The sequence below is a fragment of the Oculina patagonica genome, chromosome 1 (genome assembly GCF_052425735.1).
Source record: "Oculina patagonica isolate OP01 chromosome 1, crgOcupat, whole genome shotgun sequence".
Lineage (NCBI taxonomy): Eukaryota > Metazoa > Cnidaria > Anthozoa > Scleractinia > Oculinidae > Oculina > Oculina patagonica.
The window spans coordinates 39515845-39534563 of NC_135758.1; the positions used below are offsets into that span (position 1 = coordinate 39515845).

At 39.6% G+C, this 18719-nt stretch overlaps 1 protein-coding gene and 3 non-coding genes across 4 annotated transcripts; 1 reads left to right on the plus strand and 3 right to left on the minus strand.

The window, feature by feature from the left end:
• The first annotated feature begins 651 nt into the window (after positions 1-651).
• On the plus strand, positions 652-17748 carry LOC144630222 (uncharacterized). Its single transcript, XM_078488557.1, has 12 exons — positions 652-833; positions 2075-2137; positions 2576-2785; positions 2892-3003; positions 4035-4216; positions 4378-5259; positions 9097-9369; positions 14303-14752; positions 15219-15488; positions 15627-15986; positions 16651-16719; positions 17438-17748. Exons 1-12 carry the CDS (start codon positions 734-736, stop codon positions 17506-17508), a joined length of 3042 nt encoding a protein of 1013 aa, XP_078344683.1. The 5' UTR covers positions 652-733; the 3' UTR covers positions 17509-17748.
• Positions 6439-6511, minus strand: Trnal-uag (transfer RNA leucine (anticodon UAG)). The gene has a single exon. It is a non-coding gene; the product is annotated as a tRNA-Leu (tRNA).
• Positions 6738-6810, minus strand: Trnal-uag (transfer RNA leucine (anticodon UAG)). Its single transcript has one exon. It is a non-coding gene; the product is annotated as a tRNA-Leu (tRNA).
• On the minus strand, positions 7037-7109 carry Trnal-uag (transfer RNA leucine (anticodon UAG)). The gene has a single exon. It is a non-coding gene; the product is annotated as a tRNA-Leu (tRNA).
• Positions 17749-18719: the final 971 nt, after the last annotated feature.

Here is an 18719-nt window from a genome sequence, read left to right on the forward strand (position 1 = left end):
CTGTTGTTATATAGGGTTTGCAATTCATTATTATTAATTCACCAGGCTTTGTTTTCATAACACGACCGACAACATTGAGGTGGATCGGTACCAAAATTAGGGGGAAATTAAGTTTCTCAATAAATTCGCTTAAGATTGTAGTTTTTGAAAGCGATGTATCTTTTAAATGTTGACGGCTAACTGGGAGACAATTTATTCCGTATTGGGCTCCTTCACTTCGCGACTCCACCCAATACGAGGAATACATTTCATTCCAAGGCCGTCAATGGTCAAGATGGTTGCATACAGGCCAAGAATTTATTTTTTATTTTTTTTATGGACCGAGACGAACTCGAGGTCTATAAAAACGCAAAAAAAAAGAACGAGGCCGATCGCAAAATCCAGACATCTTGACAGAACAAGCTTGGTCAATAAAAGACAACTCATCTGTTTCAGAAAAGTTTGATGCGTGCGTGAGCAGAACTTAATTCAGTACAGCGTCGTCAATTTCAATTTTGAACCAATCACATGCCGGAAAAGTAAGACGCAAATATCACGAAATATTGACGGCTCGCTCATTAGTAAATCGTGTTACTACTTGAAAATATCACTTAAAATAGTTCTTGGACTACGTTACCTATTTTTCTGAAACACTATCTCTTCCTTAAGCAGGTGACCTGTTTATACTACACGAATCACTCAGCAGCATCTGTTTTTCTTCCTCGGGACTTCTTTCGAAATTTTCAGTTTCTTTATGTATTCATCACTTGCAATGAAGTTTCAAACCACCCTTGTTTACTTAAGAGTGTATATTTTTATTTTGGTGGTATCTTCAAGTTGTGGCAGCCAAGCAGGTAAGGGCTTTTTTGTTCTTGATCTGAGTGATTACGATCCGCACGAACTGCTCCTTGTGTCACATAATCTCTCTTTTTCTGCTACACTACCTCTGATTTGTCTTCGTAATAAATAAACAAAAGCCGCCCAAACCCTTATTGTGCGTTCTTTCAGTACGATAATGTATAAGGCTAACTTCTTAATCTAGTATAATTTTTCTTAATGTAGTCTTAATCTAATTTACTACCGACGTCTATTACTTCTCGGAATCTTAATTGCTTGCATTTTTCTCAAACTAAGACTTTCTTTAACAGCGATTGTTAACCTGAAATGCGAAGTTCGTTCATGCTTGAGAATAAGATTTACCTTAGCGTTAACTTCCTTATAGGTCTTTATCATGCAATAATATAATTTCTATTTCTTTCCGCGGCCCTCGCACTGCCGTAAACTTCTTTTGCATAACTTATCTGTAGTTACGTGAACTAAACAATGCGTTGGACAATGGCCTGGTTTAGACTAATTTATTGCTATTGCAACGGGGGTCAAAACGGCTAGTCCTCGAAATTTCATAAAGACATACGGTGGGTTATTTGCACAGGTTGTCCAATCATTTACCAGAGTTTTTTTTATCTGAAGCCTTTTTTCCTTTCTACTCAACGTGTTTTTACTTCCGGCTCATTAAGGCCTACAGAATCATCCCAATAAGGTTGTTCTGCTTATAAGTTGCCCTTTTTCCTTCCTTATGCAGTACCAAGTACTATATACATACACAAGCCGCCCAAGGAAGGAATATTTAATCGGGTGCAACTAACACAAGCAGGAAATATGATTAAAACACCGGCAAGAACTATCATTTCGAACATTGTCAGTTAACTCATCCATACTAATGCCACCCGCAGGAAATTGCGCGCGAAAAGCTGGTCTTACTATTCTTGAGACCTATACAGCTTCCCAAGAACATTTTGCGTTTTTCCAAAGCACTACAATTATTTTTTAAACATATATCACAAGGACCTCACTTTTTTCCCAATTTCAACTTTATTTTACTTCTGGCCGGTCGTGACCCCCATAAACTACGTAGAGCCACGATACTTTTATATAAAGATTGTATGTAGGATTGTAAATTGGCAAAAATGCAATTGTGCTCAATGAGATGGGATCTGTCTTCCACTTAAATAACATTAGTTTTACCTTTCCACATTTGACGAGTGAATGGTTTCGCAAATAGAAATAATGGTTATGTGTTGCTTTTTGTTACCAGGAGGAGAACATGAGTTGGTCAGACGAAAGAGAGCATTTGGCAGCGCAGAGTCGCCGTGTAACAGTGAGTTAGTCGCTTATACAATTGGTTGAAGAAAAGGTTTCTTTTGGCTAAATCCATTTTGTCCAAAACCCAAGTCTTTGCAGCTCATTGGATAGCGATATATCCTAAATCCTGTGATTTCAAACACGACAGATGGTGTTAAATAGCGCTTTGGTTAGAATTGTTTCCTTGCCTCCCTGTCACATATTTTTCTTCTTAGGGCTAAGGGCTTCTTAGAGCAGAATAAAATTTAAGAGTGTTTTCTACAACATTGAAAAATATTACCACACAGTTATAAATGTTCTAAATTCCATTTTGTCCAATGGTACCCGTTAAAACTCCAGTTAGCGTTAAAAGCACGAGTTGAAAATTATTAGCTAGCTGATACATAAGTGATTCACCAACTGATAAACTGGTGTATTTTAATGCCAGTTCCCCATTTCTTTCTTGGTTTTATAGTGACCCACGGCGTGTACTTGGAAAGATGGGACAGAATAGATTACAAACGAGTCAAGTTTCTGGTGAAGGATCCGCGATTTCCAAACCTTCCAAGTCGTGCAATGTGCGTTCCAACGTTTGAGCAGCCGTCCAATTGGACAAACTTTTTTGGTAGTCGCTTGAGGACGTATTTTGCTCCATTACAAGCGGGATTCCATTACTTCTTTCTTTGTAAGACATGTTGTTTTGCCCACTGACAGATTGAGAGATTGTATTGTTACTTTTCTTAAGAAACAGATTTCAAGCCAATATGACTGTGAAACAATTTCTATTTCAGCGTCCAATGCTGGGAGTAAACTGTATATTAGCACAAATGAGAAACCTGACACCAAGACAAAGATTAGCGAAGTAGAAGGAGGATTTCCCACTTACCAATATGAGTACGATAGGTAATAACCTAACCAAGGTTAAACATTGCTCAATTTGTTACATTGCTATTTTTAACATTTAAATAAGTTTCATCACTGCTCGCGCTCGCTGATTGGCTTCTAGTAACCAAGATTTCCTTCGATGAAAAATTATTAACCATCGCTCTGCTCCAAGTTTCTATAGTAAGGAACAAAACGAAGCATAAGAAGACTTACTGACTGACAATACATAGGCAGACTCAAGTCAGGTCCTTAACGAGTTTAGAGCTTCAGGACTTCGGGCCCAAAAAAATCAGTGTTCCAGGGACCCAGGTTTTTCGAAAAAACAGGGCGCTGGACTCCGCAGCAATAGTTTTAGGGCTCCACTAAATAATAATAGGGCTTTAAGCAGCAAAACTAGGCTGCACGGCGAAAATTCTGGGGCTCCATTGCTCCAGATACCAGCTATTACCCCCCCCCCCCCCCCCCCGCCCCCAAAATGCATCCACAATGTATGGTAGCCATAGAGAATTAGATCTTGTAAGTCAGGTTTTTGTCGAGTCTATCTGTTTTGTTATTGGTCATATGCAACGTTGTCTGTATTACGATGTTCTGATAACAAATTCCACACATATATTTAGCCAGAAGATTCTCTTATGAATGTAAGTTACGTTTGGTGTTGAGCCTAGTGATGTGGTATGGTATGTTATAGTACATTACCGTGCAGTACAACCGGGTGCATATCAGTGCAGTGCGGTGTTGGGTGGTGTGGTGTGTGGTGTAGTGTAGTGTGGTGTGGTGTGGTGTGGTGTGATGTGGTGTGGTGTGTGGGGGGGTGGTGTGGTGTGGTGTGGTGTGGTGTGGTGTGGTGTGGTGTGGTGTGGTGTGGTGTGGTGTGGTGTGGTGTGGTGTGGTGTGGTGTGGTGTGGTGTGGTGTGGTGTGGTGTGGTGTGGTGTGGTGTGGTGTGGTGTGGTGTGGTGTGGTGTGGTGTGGTGTGGTGTGATGTGGTGTGATGTGGTGTGGTGCTCTGTTCTACCTATATTTATCAATACTATTCCACTTTGATTTATAGATACACTTCTCAAAAATCTCTCCAAATTTTCCTAAAGAAAGGCAAGTATTACTACATGGAGGCTATAATGAAAGACGATCATCAAAATGACCACTTGGAAGTTGCAGTACAGACCCCAGACGGGACATTCTACAACGTGACACCTTCAAAGTTCTTGTGGACAGTACTACCTCCAAAGCCTGGTAGGTCAATTATGATCTCCCTTTAATTTACGAACGGGTACTTGTACATTTTCTAGTGTGTACAGGTGTACGATATTCGGAGATGTACAATTTAAAGATCTAAATGCTAAACAGCAAAAAATGCCAAACGTTGACTTCAAAGTATTAACTCTTATTTCCAGAGCACAATGCTACCTATCAAGCCATTTTACTCAAAGCAGCAGCAAAAGCAGGCGCAAGAGCTGGTTTATCGTTTGGAGCAAGATGGGCACAGAAAAGTGGAGCAAAAGCAGGAGCAAAGGCTGGTGCCTTGGCAGGGATGGAAGCTGGAGCATCAGCGGGAGCTAATGCAGGTGAAAAAGCTGCTATAGAAATGACCACAAGAACAATTGAAGACAGTCTTAACAGCTACTATGGAAGTAATGCGCACCAATTCAAAATCATTGTCCAAAATGGAAATGTGGTCTCCGTTTATGGCACTGCTGCAGGAGGCGGTGGTGGTGGAGGAGGAGGTGGGGGTGGGGGTGGGGGTGGGGGTGGTGGAGTAACAGAAAGTGCGGTAGGTGTGGGAGGTACAGTGGGTGTAGGAGGTGCATCGGGTGGAGGTGTTGGCGGTGGTGCAGGAGGCAGGGGAGGAGGAGGAGGAGGAGGAGGAGGAGGAGGAGGAGGAGGAGGAGGAGGAGGTAGAGGACGAGGAGGAGGCGAAGGTACTGGTGGAGGAGCATCAACAAATGTAGTTGGGAAAGGAGAAAGCGGTGCATCAGTTGGTTTGGGAGTTAAAGGAGCAGGCCAAGGACAAGGGATGGCTACTGGAGTCAGTATGGGTGGTAGTGTAGCTGCCGGAGGAGCGGGAAGTACAACAGCAGGAACCTCATCTGGAGCACTTACTGGGGCCTCCGTGACTTCAGGAGGTTCACAAGTAACTGCTGGTGGCGGTGGTGAAGGTTCTCATTCACCAGTAGGAATTTCTCCACAAGCAAATATGACTTACACTTTACAGCCAGGTGAGGACGCTCAAACTGTGGCCAGGAAGCTAGTATGGAAACAAGGAGGCGCAAGCAAACGTAAGTTTGATAACCGGTTTTTGTGTGCCTTATCAAGACCCCGTAAATTAACCTATCTAACCGAAATGGTTTCGTCCAATCCTTGAAGACATTAAAGCAACCTTTCCTTATCCCTTTACTTTCGGTAGTCACTAGTAGGAAACAAAATAGGCTGACAAGAATGAAATTACTTTGGAAGCCGATTTTTTATAACAATTCATCCAAATTTGGCAGTTTAAGTTCTGATTTTAGTTCAATCTGTTTATAGAACGAAAGCCTCATGATTGTCTTATCAGGGAGCAAGCCTTTGATTTTTGAGTTGTTTTTTCAAAAATAACCTCTTAGTCTGCGTGATGGGCCGTGTAGTCAGTCAGTGGGTCAGTGGAGTATGTTTGTTTGTCACACCAATCAGATTTCAGGTACTATCAGAACCAATCAAATTGAAGTTTATAAGGGGAAAGCAATCTGACACAGTTGTAGTGTGCGATTTCGTTCGAAGATTTTAGATTTGTAGAAAGCGTTTTGGTGAGTTGTGAATTAAACCTGGATTAAAAACGTGTGTTTCGTAACACTCACCTGCTAACAACGCGCACGCCGTCAACAAAAGGCCAAATACAAACTTGTTATTCGTCTTATTCGAGCGTTCGTTTTGAAGAGGCTAGCTTTCCTTACCGTGGTAAAAATTACATAAAGCATTTGTACACAGCAGATTTAAAGATTAATGTTGTCATTATGATGTTAATACTGTGGGTACTTACAAAGAGTGGAAGAAATATAAATATTACTGGAGAATCCGTGGCGTTAAATAACTGCAAACTGCAATCAATTTAATAAGTCTCTTGAAAGTCTTGCTCAATTCACCAATTCAGAAGTGGCGTTTGTGTTTATACCTTTAAAACATCTCTTTCAAACATTTAATGAACCGGTATAAGTATTTACTTCAGTTAAAAGCAACTTCGATCGATAGCAAAAACAGAATAAGAGCGTGCCATTCCGTGACAATTTGATAACTCAATTTGTTTTTGTTTGTTGAATAAAATTTACGTTGTGAATGAACCAAAATCTTTGTTGAACAGTTCTGACAGGAAACAAATACTCCAGGTGTACTGCGCTTTAAAGAACTTTCCCGAAGAGCGTGGTTTTTTGATTTATAGCATGATAAATTTTGCATTAACTGAAAAACTCGGAAAAAAAATTCCGAGTTCCAGATGGGATTTGAACCCACGACCCTCCGTGTTCTAGGACGGATGCTCTACCACTGAGCTACTGGGACTCTGTGGCGAGCAAGGGTGAAATGTGGGTCTTGACTAGAACCGCATCACGCAGTCACATAGTCAAATCAGTACAAGTACACATACATAGGACTCATAACTGCATCGCGCAGTCACATTAAAGCATACTTGAGATGCAACCATCCCGCCGCCCAAGTGAGTCTTTATGGAGAAATATAGCATGATAAATTTTGCATTAACTGAAAAACTCGGAAAAAAAAAATTCCGAGTTCCAGATGGGATTTGAACCCACGACCCTCCGTGTTCTAGGACGGATGCTCTACCACTGAGCTACTGGGACTCTGTGGCGAGCAAGGGTGAAATGTGGGTCTTGACTAGAACCACATCACGCAGTCACATAGTCAAATCAGTACAAGTACACATACATAGGACTCATAACTGCATTGCGCAGTCACATTAAAGCATACTTGAGATGCAACCATCCCGCCGCCCAAGTGAGTCTTTATGTAGAAATATAGCATGATAAATTTTGCATTAACTGAAAAACTCGGAAAAAAAAAATTCCGAGTTCCAGATGGGATTTGAACCCACGACCCTCCGTGTTCTAGGACGGATGCTCTACCACTGAGCTACTGGGACTCTGTGGCGAGCAAGGGTAAAATGTGGGTCTTGACTAGAACCGCATCACGCAGTCACATAGTCAAATCAGTACAAGTACACATACATAGGACTCATAACTGCATCGCGCAGTCACATTAAAGCATACTTGAGATGCAACCATCCCGCCGCCCAAGTGAGTCTTTATGTAGAAATATCACTTTTTTGATTTAATTCGTTTATTACTTCGTTTATTACAGTACTTTTCGTTCAATGACTATTGAGCGTGTTAAATGGAGACATGCCTTTTTCGAGAAAAACAAGGGTATCATGTTACGTTCGTTTTCAAAAAAACAAAGGTATCATGTTACAAAGGTGAGAAAAACAACAGTATCATGTTACGGTTGCTACAAAGCTAGCAACAAAATAACCGCTTTAAACAGAATAAGAACGTGCTATTTTGTGACATTTTGATAATTAAATTAGTTCTTATTTTTCAATTAAATGATGAAAATTTACGTATTAAATAAAACAGTTCTGATGTATCAAAATGCACGTAACAATTATTTTGTTTGCAAGCAAATTTTGCGCAAAAAAGTGACTCCGTGGGCCGCCATACACAAATAGCTCAACCCATGATATAAACCATCTCAAAAGGACAATCCCCCACATAGGCGTAAGGGCACCTTCGGACCTGGGGGGGCGGGCACCTTAAAAAAAATGGCGTGGGTAAATAAATAAAGCCAAATGAAGAGGCACGTAAAATGGATAAAAAACGTGCATTGAAATAGTTGTGTACAAATCTTGCCTGCTTGATTAAAGGAACGATAGTTCTTTTATTAATTTCGTGGCGTTACCCGAACGTGTCATTGCAACGAAATCTTTTCTTCGGAAATATTTTATTTATTCACTTTACTCTTTTTTAGCAAAACTTTAAGTATTTTGGGGAATACTTGAAAATTATACAAAAGCGTGTCAAACATTCAGGGATGAATGGGCAAAACATCTCGTTGAAAGTTTTAAGTTAGCCCTGAGAACTTAATATTTGAGTCAAACCACTAGCTTCATCACATTTGTAAAAATAACAGCTTTGTTTCAAGATCTTACACTGGATCCACCGCGCGCAAACGCTAAAGCTATGGAAAAGCTGATTGCAATTAAATCAAACTGAGGGATCACGCAAAATTTGCGCGAAAAATTGACCATGATTATAGCAATTTTGCGAGAGAAAACGAAAACAGATGAATGAGAATACTTGAATGAGAATACTTGAATGAGAATACTTGAATGAGAATACTTTTAATTGAATTGTAAATCAGTTTAAGTTATGTAATGACCGCTTAAGGGGGTCTACTATTTCAAGCATTTCTGCTTTTCTGTAGACTCCTTATCACTTTTGATTTGTTAAAAAATATTTATAAATTATTTATGCAAGTGATGGAAGTAATAAAGTTGAAGTTGAAAGTTGAGAAATTTGGACTCTTGAGCCACAAAATTAGGTATATTTTCAATACTTTTTTCTGTTGATGTAGTTCGTTTCGATCGTAATGTTGAGATTTGTCGGCTTATTTTTTATGCTTCCTCTAGGCTTGTTGCCCGAATTCTAAGCATTTTGCCCAAAAAATTTCGGTACTGGGGGGGCTGCAGCCCCCCTCGTCCCTCCCCCCCGCCTCGTACGCCTATGATCCCCCAGTTTCACCCCAAGCCACCCCATAAATTGAAAAAATATTTCCTGTACGCTTAGCGTGCCTATGTTTTGCATGAGACATCAACTTTCCCAAAAGGAAAATACTTATTTATGTTAAAATGTTTCATATAAAGGCTTAAAGAAAAATCAGCTAAAAATGATTTCACTTAATTTTACTCTTTGCATTATCGAGGCTTGCTTGGTATAATAAGCATTCGGGCACAATATCAAAATATGCCAAAATCATGTAAACTTGTAGGGTCACATGTGTATACAGCAAACTGAATTACTTAGTTAAAATCTTTAAAAAATTTATTTTTCATTAGTTTTATTTTTTATTAGTTGTACAAGATGGAATGTATACTGTCCATTCATGGGATGTCCCGTATCCGCAAGAAAATGGCAGCCTTAACTTCTGTTGGAGATCTTTTAATGGAAAGTTTGCACTTCGGTCGTTTTGTCAAGTATTTCAAGTTCGAATGCCTGCACTATATAAAGACATTACACGAGGGACAGAGGGCGCGTCTTTTGAGTCAGTTTGCTTACCGGGATATTTCATGAGACAGAAAAACTATCACTTTATTTTACAGAAAAGGGATGGATCAGAACTTTTTGGTAGGTGAAATTAATGCTTGTTTAATTTCTATGAGAGAGCGTAAAATCTCTGAGGGCTGAACTATCAGCTCAAAGGTCCTCACAGAAACACTTTACTGCCTTTATACTTCGCCCCTAAGTTCCCAGAGAGGTATGCAACTCGGTTGGATTGCATATGTTGTTGTAGAACCGCAAATGTTTGTACGTTTTATGTTGTTGGTCGCTTACGAAAAAAGGCACCATCCTTTGTTCACAATTAACGGTTTTAATGGTGAATTGTTTTCAAGTGGCCTAACTCTGTAACTCGCACTGTAAATCGTTTTCATAATAATTAATAAATCGGTTATACAAATGTATGTGGGCGAAACTTATTCAAATAAACTGTCTGATTAGAATTAACCTACTTCAAGAATTGCTATTAAAGATTGAACTGTAACCAGGATGTGACATAATAAAAATGTAAAAAACGTTCTCTGGTTAAAAAGTTTAAGAAAATATAAGCTTTCGGCTATTTAACAATTAGATTATGAGCTCGAGATTTCTATCGTGTGATAATCAACTATCACACATAGAAATCGAGAGCGAATAATCTAATTGTTTTAGTATAAATCTACTAGACGTTCAAAACTTAACAACAAGACAGGCTCTCGTTTTTATTGAATAATGATGTAAATAAGTCACACAACGCGGATAATTGACAACTGTACCACATTGGCTGCGGTCACATCTACGACGTAACTAAAGTTTAACTATAGTTAGTCTCAAGTTACGTGACGTCATACCTAACTATAGTTAGTGCTTTCGGTCGTCTTTGCGGTCACACCAATGCAGTTAACTATAGTTAGTTCTGATTAGGTTGTGAATAATTTGGTATTTAAATTAGTTCATGATAGCCCTTGTTGTTTATTTGTATCCAGTTTTTCCTCTATTTTTTCAATTTTAAATTTTGCACGGCATTTCGGCGTTGAAGAGAATACAATAAAGTAAGGATGCTAGAAACCGAAGAATTCGAGCTTAATTTTTGCTAAGATTGATGATATGTAATTTCTTGGCATGTTGTTTTTCTTGTTTTCCTTCCCTTGACGCTTTGTTTTGCAAATTTATGTTCATCTCGCACGTGCGAAAAGAATTGTCGCATTCTGATTGGCTTTTCGTTTGCAAACTTAAGACTAACCCATGAACCTTGCTTGGGTATAACTATAGTTAGTGTGTATTGTTTTGGATCAGTGAGGCGTAAATTTGCCAACTATAATTAGGGCGAACAGAGAAGCGGTCACATTACCGAAATAGCTAACTATAGTTAACGCCGTCCTAACTATAGTTAGCAGTCTAGATGTGACCGCAGCCATTGTGTGCGCGTTTGCATTTCATTCACGATTTATTGAAACCTTTATATGCCCGAAACTGAAGGAAAAGCCAAGTTTTTTATTGTAAAATGACGATTGAAAGATGTACTGACGTACAAGGGCCCTTGGAAGTCAAGTTTTTTTTTAAAATTCGAAAACGTAAAAGATTAAAAAAAGTTAAGCGAGTTGTTCGCAAGGAAGAAACCACATTGTACTGTTTAGCTTCTGTGTGCGCCTTTGCATTTTATTCACGATTTATTTAAACCGTCGTTTGCTCGAAATTGAACTAAAAATGACAATTTAAAGATAGACTGACTTACAAAAGGCCCTTTGGAAGTCAAATTGTTTTAAATGTAGGGAACGTGAACGATAAGAAATTTATGAAAAGTTGAACGAGTCGCCCGCAACCTTGAATTCGCTTTCAATTTTGTTGTTTTATTTAAGTCTTATTGATGCATAAAAAAACTTTCAGGTCGAATCTGTTTAGCCTTTCTTTTACTGCTCCTCGATGGGACGATGAAACTGTGTTAGTTTGCAAAGACATTTTAAACTTTATTTCCACAAAATGTCTCGGTGAAACGCATCTCTGAATGTTATAAAATTATAGATTCGCCCGCTTTTAAAAGCGTAAATGAATATTAATTGCTTTTCTTACCGTGTAAAACCTTCATTACATATTTCGGTACAGTCTTTATATTCTCCAACATCGCCTGGAATAGTAAATAATCCAAGTCCTTCTTTACGGTCAATTTAAAAGCAAAAAAGCGGCGACCATTTTGTTGACAACCGCACGCTGTTTCGCTACTCACCTTCTACAACCGAATAGATAGTGAGTAGCGTAGCCAATCAGAGAACAGCATTCGTGATAGAACGCTAGTAGATTTATACTAATATACTATAGCCTTTAACGAATGAAAAAGAGTAAGCGCGTGATTGGAAATATATGCAGGGGATAGTGAGAAAAGATTAAAAACTAAAATACAATAGAAGTGTGAAAAGCTAAAAAATGGACAAAACAGACAAAATAAAAATTACAATAAGAACGAATATTGTCTTGGTAGCGGTTTAGAATTATTGTCTGCGCCGACAGTTTTGGCAGTATGCCAAGATTCTAGTGTTCTTCGAATACGGTAATTGCCTTTGTCAATCACAGAAGCGCCATCAAAGTCAATAGAGTGATTGTTTTGCCATGCATGGTTGGCAATGTTCGAGCCTCTCGCATAGTTTTTAAGATTTCGTTGATGTTCCTTTCTTCGGGTTATGAAACACCTGCCAGTTTCTCCTACGTAACTCCAACAGCAGTCAGCGCGCGGATTTTATAAACAACATTGCATTGGAGATCCAGGAGCTGCCTAAACTTAGGAGAAGGGAATTCTTGTTGCAGGGTTTTAGCTGGTTTGCTTACTACACGAATGTCATTTTTCACGAAGTAATCTGGTAAGAGGTTCAGTCAGTCCGCGGATATAGCGAAGACATGCGAAACCCAGGGATGTGTCAGATGGATCGGCCCATTTGAAGAACATGGACACTAATTCTTCTGGAGGAGGAGTTGACGGAGCTGACCTCTTTTTTAGAATGTTAGAAATGACTGTTGGTGGGTAGCCATTGGCTTTCAATGCTTCCGTAACGTGACTAGTCTCGCGTGCTTTACCTTCACAATTGCTAGGTAGGTTGGCTGCACGGAATAGGAAGGTCGAGGCCGCGCTGACTTTATGTTTTATTTCATGATGTGAAGAAAAATCCAGATATCCAAGTTTCTTTCTGATAACCCTATCGCCGATTCAGAACCTCAATGGCTATTCTGTCCTCAACTCTTCACAATTTGCCAATGAAATAGCCAATATGGAAATTTCCGACGACGAAGTTATGGTATCATTCGACGTGGTGTCGCTTTTCACCGCTATCCCGGTTAACAAAGCGTGTGATTACATTCGCAACAAGCTGAACAATGACAGTTCTTTACAATCTAGAACTAGCCTTACTACCGATGACATCATTTCTTTATTGGACTTCACTCTCTCCAATAACTATTTTGTCTACAATAACTGTGTATATAAGCAGGTTCACGGTTGTGCTATGGGCAGCCCTGTAAGCCCTATTGTCGCTAATCTCTGCATGGAGGTGGTTGAAGAATTAGCCATCAATACCTCTACAGTTGCACCAAGGGTTTGGAAAAGATATGTTGACGATAGTTTCGTCATCATTAAGAAAGACGCTGTCTCCTCCTTCCATGACACTTTAAACTCCATCGATCCCAAAATCGCTTTTACTATCGAAGAAGAAAACAATGGCCAAATCTCTTTCTTGGACACCCTGGTTTCCAGGAAAAATGGTTTTACTGTCATCGACGTTTACCGGAAGCCGACTCACACAGATAGATATCTGGATTTTTCTTCACATCATTAAATAAAACATAAAGTCAGCGCGGCCTCGACCTTCCTATTCCGTGCAGCCAACCTACCTAGCACTTTTGAACTGGTAAAGCACGCGAGACTAGTCACGTTACGGAAGCATTGAAAGCCAATGGCTACCCACCAACAGTCATTTCTAACATTCTAAAAACGAATTCAGCTCCGTCAACTCCTCTTCCAGAAGAATTTGTGTCCATGTTCTTCAAATGGGCCGATCCATCAGACACATCCCTGGGTTTCGCATGTCTTTGCTATATCCGCGGACTGACTGAACCTCTTACCAGATTACTTCGTGAAAAATGACATTCGTGTAGTAAGCAAACCAGCTAAAACCCTGCAACAAGAATTCCCTTCTCCTAAGTTTAGGCAGCCCCTGGATCTCCAATGCAATGTTGTTTATAAAATTCCGTGCACTGATTGCTGTTGGAGTTACGTAGGAGAAACTGGCAGGTGTTTCATAACCCGAAGAAAGGAACATCAACGAAATCTTAAAAACTATGCGAGAGGCTCGAACATTGCCAACCATGCATGGCAAAACAATCACTCTATTGACTTTGATGGCGCTTCTGTGATTGACAAAGGCAATTACCGTATTCGAAGAAACTGTCGGCGCATGAGGCAAGGGTGGCCGAGTGGTTAAGGGCGCTGGTGTTGTAATCTGGAGGTCCCCGGTTCAAGACCTGCCCTTGCCACTAGCTGGATTTGTTTCTCGGTTGTCCCGAGTTCAAATCCTCGACCACGCTTTGTATATAGCCAACTGGTCTGCCCCCTGCCAGTTGAGATTTTTAACCTTGTTATGTTTATTTAAAAATATTTGTTTCCTCTGTTTCAGTGGCATGCCTGTAAACTAGCTATCTCTTGAGATATGAAGCTAAGTGCATGACCACTATAAACATATATAATTTTAAATTTAAATTCTAAACCGAGCTACCAAGACAATATTCGTTCTTATTGTAATTTTTATTTTGTCTGTTTTGTCCATTTTTTAGCTTTTCACACTCCTATTGTATTTTAGTTTTTAATCTTTTCTCACCCTCCCCTGCATATATTTCCAATTACGCGCTTACTCTTTTTCATTCGTTGAAGGCTATAGTATAGCCGAAAGCTTATATTTTCTTAAACTTTTTAACCAGAGAACGTATTTTACATTTTTACTAAGAATTGTTAATAATAATGTTGTTATTTTTCCCTCAACAGATAAGGAGAGTTCTTTCAAAGTGTATAACGTTATGAAATTTAGCACAAGTTTCCTACTCCAATCAATGCACCCAGATTGGTACATTTGTCAAAGCAAAACTAAAGATCTTCATGGCTCGACGCTCATTCAACTGGACTTTTACAACGGTGACCCTGATGTTCTTGAGCGGTGTGCATTTTCTTTTTCTCCAATACCACAGAACGACAACAAATACAAGAATTGCAGAAACGTTGCTGGACCAGTTGAACATCCCGCGATAGAGGGGCAACCACTTCCACATCCGCCTCACTTAGTTCCAAAAGCACCATCGTCGCCTGTTCCAGCTCAGCCTACCTGTATACCTGTATGTTCCGCAGCAGAAACTGGAGAGGGAGCACAAGGGGTTAAGGCAATACTTGGATCCACAGTTCCAAGCATACCTTCGGAGCCATCAATCACAAGTTCTAAAAGTATTAATCATTAGCCGTATCTGTCTAGGAGGACAAACGTTGCGTTCAAATGTATAATTCGTCTAAATTAAGTGCTCAAGATAAAGAAAACAATTTTTTACAACACATTTAAAATCATCAAGAGATAATTAGATCCTTTTCGTTTCTTTGGTTAGTATTTGTTTCCCCTTGACTAAATGGAGAAGGAATTCAAAGGGGAAATAAAACACCAGACTCATTTCATACCTGAACAACCCCTAAGTAAATCCTATATGGCTTTCGTGTTCACAGGTCATGATTGGAGTCTTTAAAATTAATTGTCTATTAAAATGAATCATTATTGTAGATTCTCCTTCAAGACTGACAAAACTAAAGTCAAAAGAAAAAGACCTCAAAACAGTATACACCATACAGTGTATACTGTTATTGAATAATCATTACACATGCTCGAATTATTCAGTCCAACTTCATTTTTTCTCTTTTTCAGGAGCGTGCGTTGCGTTGAATTTCATTAACAACTTTGGACTTCCATTTAAACTGTACTCTTCTCTAAAGCACGAGGCATACCTTGTGACTGGATCTGGCTTTAAAGTCAAACTAATGATAGCTCGACCTGAACTACATAGCTATGTGATATTCAATGCTGAGGACTCGGAAGGAAACCGTAAAATACTTTTGAATGGGAAACCACGAATATCTGAGCCAGTGGTTTATGGATGTTCTGTGTTCCGAGATGTGTCAGTTACGTCCGAACAAGGTATCATGAAACGTGTTACATTTGTTGTTGAAAGAAACAAAATGTTTAGGCATATATATGTTACAAAGCGAGTGAATTATTAAGAAGAACACGAAATTTAAATTAATTTTTTAAAAAAGGTGTGACTTGCTACTGCAGGTAACGCTCCTCAAGGATCATCAGGCAAATTTCCAGCTGTCACATATGGTGCTCACACCTCCCCTATCCCATTTACTCTTTATCCGTCTTGGTCTGCGCACCCTCCTCCATTTCCAAATCAACCTTCTTATGCTCCTCCTCCTTCTCCTCCTTCTCCTCCTTCTCCTCCTCCACCACCACCAACACCGCCACCGCCACCGCCACCACCACTGCCACCGCCACCACCACCAAAAACATCTTCTCCGCCTCCTTCTCCCGTTTCTCCTCCTCCACTTCCAGCAGCAGCACCACCAAATTATTCGCCGCCATCAATGGGTCCAGCATCTCCAGTTTCAGTTCCAGGGGCATCATCTGAAAACGGTGAGTAACAATTAAACTTGAATAATTACGTTATACAAAAAAAGTTTCGTTACCTTAGTAAAGAAGTGTGGTTATGTTTAAGAAATTTTCATAGCCTGTAAACGGGCTTTCTGGTTGGAAATAACTAGGAGGGTGTGGAAAACTTGAAGATGGAGCTTGAACAAAACATTGATTTCACTTATCAGAAGAAGTAGATAAACGCTTCTTGTAATCAGTGGTATTGTTACTCTTCCATCCAGGGAGAGGGGGTAGAGATACTTCTAGTCGTTTCATGTTACTGACACCAGGATAAACTTCAGCCTGGTGGGCCACTAGACTCGAATGCAGACTTTACCTACCTACCTTTTTTCCAAATGGATTTAGTAAGGGGTAAATTTGTGAAATGTTACATGGCGTTTTGTCTGCAGGTCTAGTTATAACGCCATTGTTTTCATTAATGAAATACGAAGTGGAAGGGGGTAAAATATCAGTTTCAATTCTTTGTTTACAGGGTACCCCATTTTCCTTTCCTCTCCCACTCCCCTCCCTTCTTCTCACTTGCCATCCTTCCATCTTCAATACTCCTTTTAAATTAACTTACTGTCCCAAAGAAAGAGATAATATATAAACGTGATTATTCGATTTACTTGAATGAGTTTCTCCGTATCACCGTATCTCTTGATAGGAAATGGTTATGGATCCATTCACTATCACTACCATTTGCAACCTGACAAGACACCACGTATTATTTCGGGTAAGTGAGCTAACACACCAAAAAAGACATCAAAAATCAAAAAGACAGTTTTTCTCTCAAGTGTCGAAAAGAATTCGCATTTGGTCTGAAAAATTCTCGCCACTTTCTTAACCAATCAGAAGTAATACCAAACCCAATCATGCAGGCTCGCGCACGTTTTCCCGCGCTTCACGTCGACTACATGAATTTGCTTCGAGTTTTTATTGGTTCACAGGATTGTATGTGTGCTATGAGATTGACCAGAGTAATTACTTTGGTTTTGGTTTTACGACACTCATTTGAAAACCACGCTAATAAACAAGCTAAGGATGGTTAAGTTTAAGAGGGCTCACGAACGACAAACTGAAAGAAAATTCTTTATTTTTGAAGACTAAAGGTGGATTTCCACTGACGCGTATTTTTTTACGTGCGTTTACGTGCGTGAGAAAATTTAAATTACGCGTCAGTGGAAATCCAGCATAAGCAACAACTTATGTTTACAAGGGTAATAACGCGGGACGGTAACAAAAACTGAACATATGCCCCTCACAAACTGACTAATTAAAACTCTCGTCTAAGGAGAAAATGAAACTCACAGTAGTCGAAAGTATTTACGGTTTGATGTAAAACTGTTAAGAGAAAAAAAAAATAATTATTTTAAGACTATTTTGCTTGATGTTAAAGGCTGTCATATGAAATATCTTATTAAATTTTTTTTAATACCGACTTATTTTCGTAGCTTGTCAAACCAGCTGTACGGCGCCTGTATCTCGGTGCCCCGCTCAGTGTCCGCCTTACTGTTGTAAGTAAGGCTTGGTGAATGCCTTAAAGATAGTGATGAGGATTAAATGATGACAGCTCAAGAGGAGATAGAGTGGACTCAAAAGGGAAACAAGAAAGCAACACGCTTATCTCTATGAACCATTCGTCAGTGCCACATGGGGAAAATATAACTGAACTTCCCCGTCCAGTCCCCGCAAAGGTCAAATAATATTTACCCTAGCCTTGACTGGCCGAAATAGAAACGCGTTCACTCATGTCAAAATTATGAAACAGTGTTTCTCGTTCCATTCTGTACTTTGCAATGTAAATAAACTTGTCGTTGTGTGCCTTTGATTGGCTGGACATTCGATTTTGATTCGGTCTCAGACAAGTCGCTTGCGCGCATGCGATGTTTAATATACCAGCCTTGGCATACGGCTGACAGGCCAGGCTCGTAAATCTGCAAGTGTTGTACATGTATTTTGAGTTGCCACGGGCAACAATCGGCCAATATCTCAACTCCTGAAACCCTCGTAGTAAAAGCAGCTCCACATTTGTCTTCCGAGTTTCTCAGTGAAATAGTGCGAAATTTCCACGGTTCAGCACCTACCCAGCAGTCTGTTTACCACTAGCGTTTTCGTTCTACTGAAATTTCTAGTTTTCTATTCGTCAGTCTCTTTTATTACGCTTTTGCTCTTGACAATTGCACGAGAAATATATAGATATGTACACAGACTACTACCCAGGGTCAACTTTTTTGCTCTGAAATGAGAGTGAACAGTAAAGAGAATGGGGGGAGAGAACAAGTGACCGATACTGTAGCTTGTTAAGCAAGTGACCTAACACCTCTAACTACACTTAATATAAAAAGCAAATACCTTTCCCGACAGATGATCTTAATTTGAAAACTATAGAAAAATTATGAAAAATTTGAATTCTGGTTTTATCAGTTCCAATTCAAGCTATCCCCTTGGATTCTACTTACCGCTGTCGATCAAATCTCAAGTTAACTTTAGCGTACCCATGTTTCCGCGTTCTTGAGTCCTGCGCATGTCTTCTTTACACTCTGTCCAACTAATGTATTTTACAAAGCTAGTTAGGTTTCGGCTAGATAAATATTGGCCCGCAATCTGTTAAGTACTTTCTTTGTTGATATTTGATTTTTCAATTGTATTGCTGTTTTGGCTAAACGCGGTATGGGTTAAACAATCTAGGTGTGTGAAAACCTCTCATGGTACTTGCCTATTCGTAACAGGTGG

Bases quoted from the DNA above. Each gene is read 5' to 3' on its own strand.
- LOC144630222 (XM_078488557.1), top strand. From the start codon at position 734: ATGTATTCATCACTTGCAATGAAGTTTCAAACCACCCTTGTTTACTTA. The intron at 834-2,074 runs GTAAGGGCTTTT...TTTTGTTACCAG, and splicing joins AAGTTGTGGCAGCCAAGCAG to GAGGAGAACATGAGTTGGTC. The intron at 2,138-2,575 runs GTGAGTTAGTCG...TTGGTTTTATAG, and splicing joins CGCAGAGTCGCCGTGTAACA to TGACCCACGGCGTGTACTTG.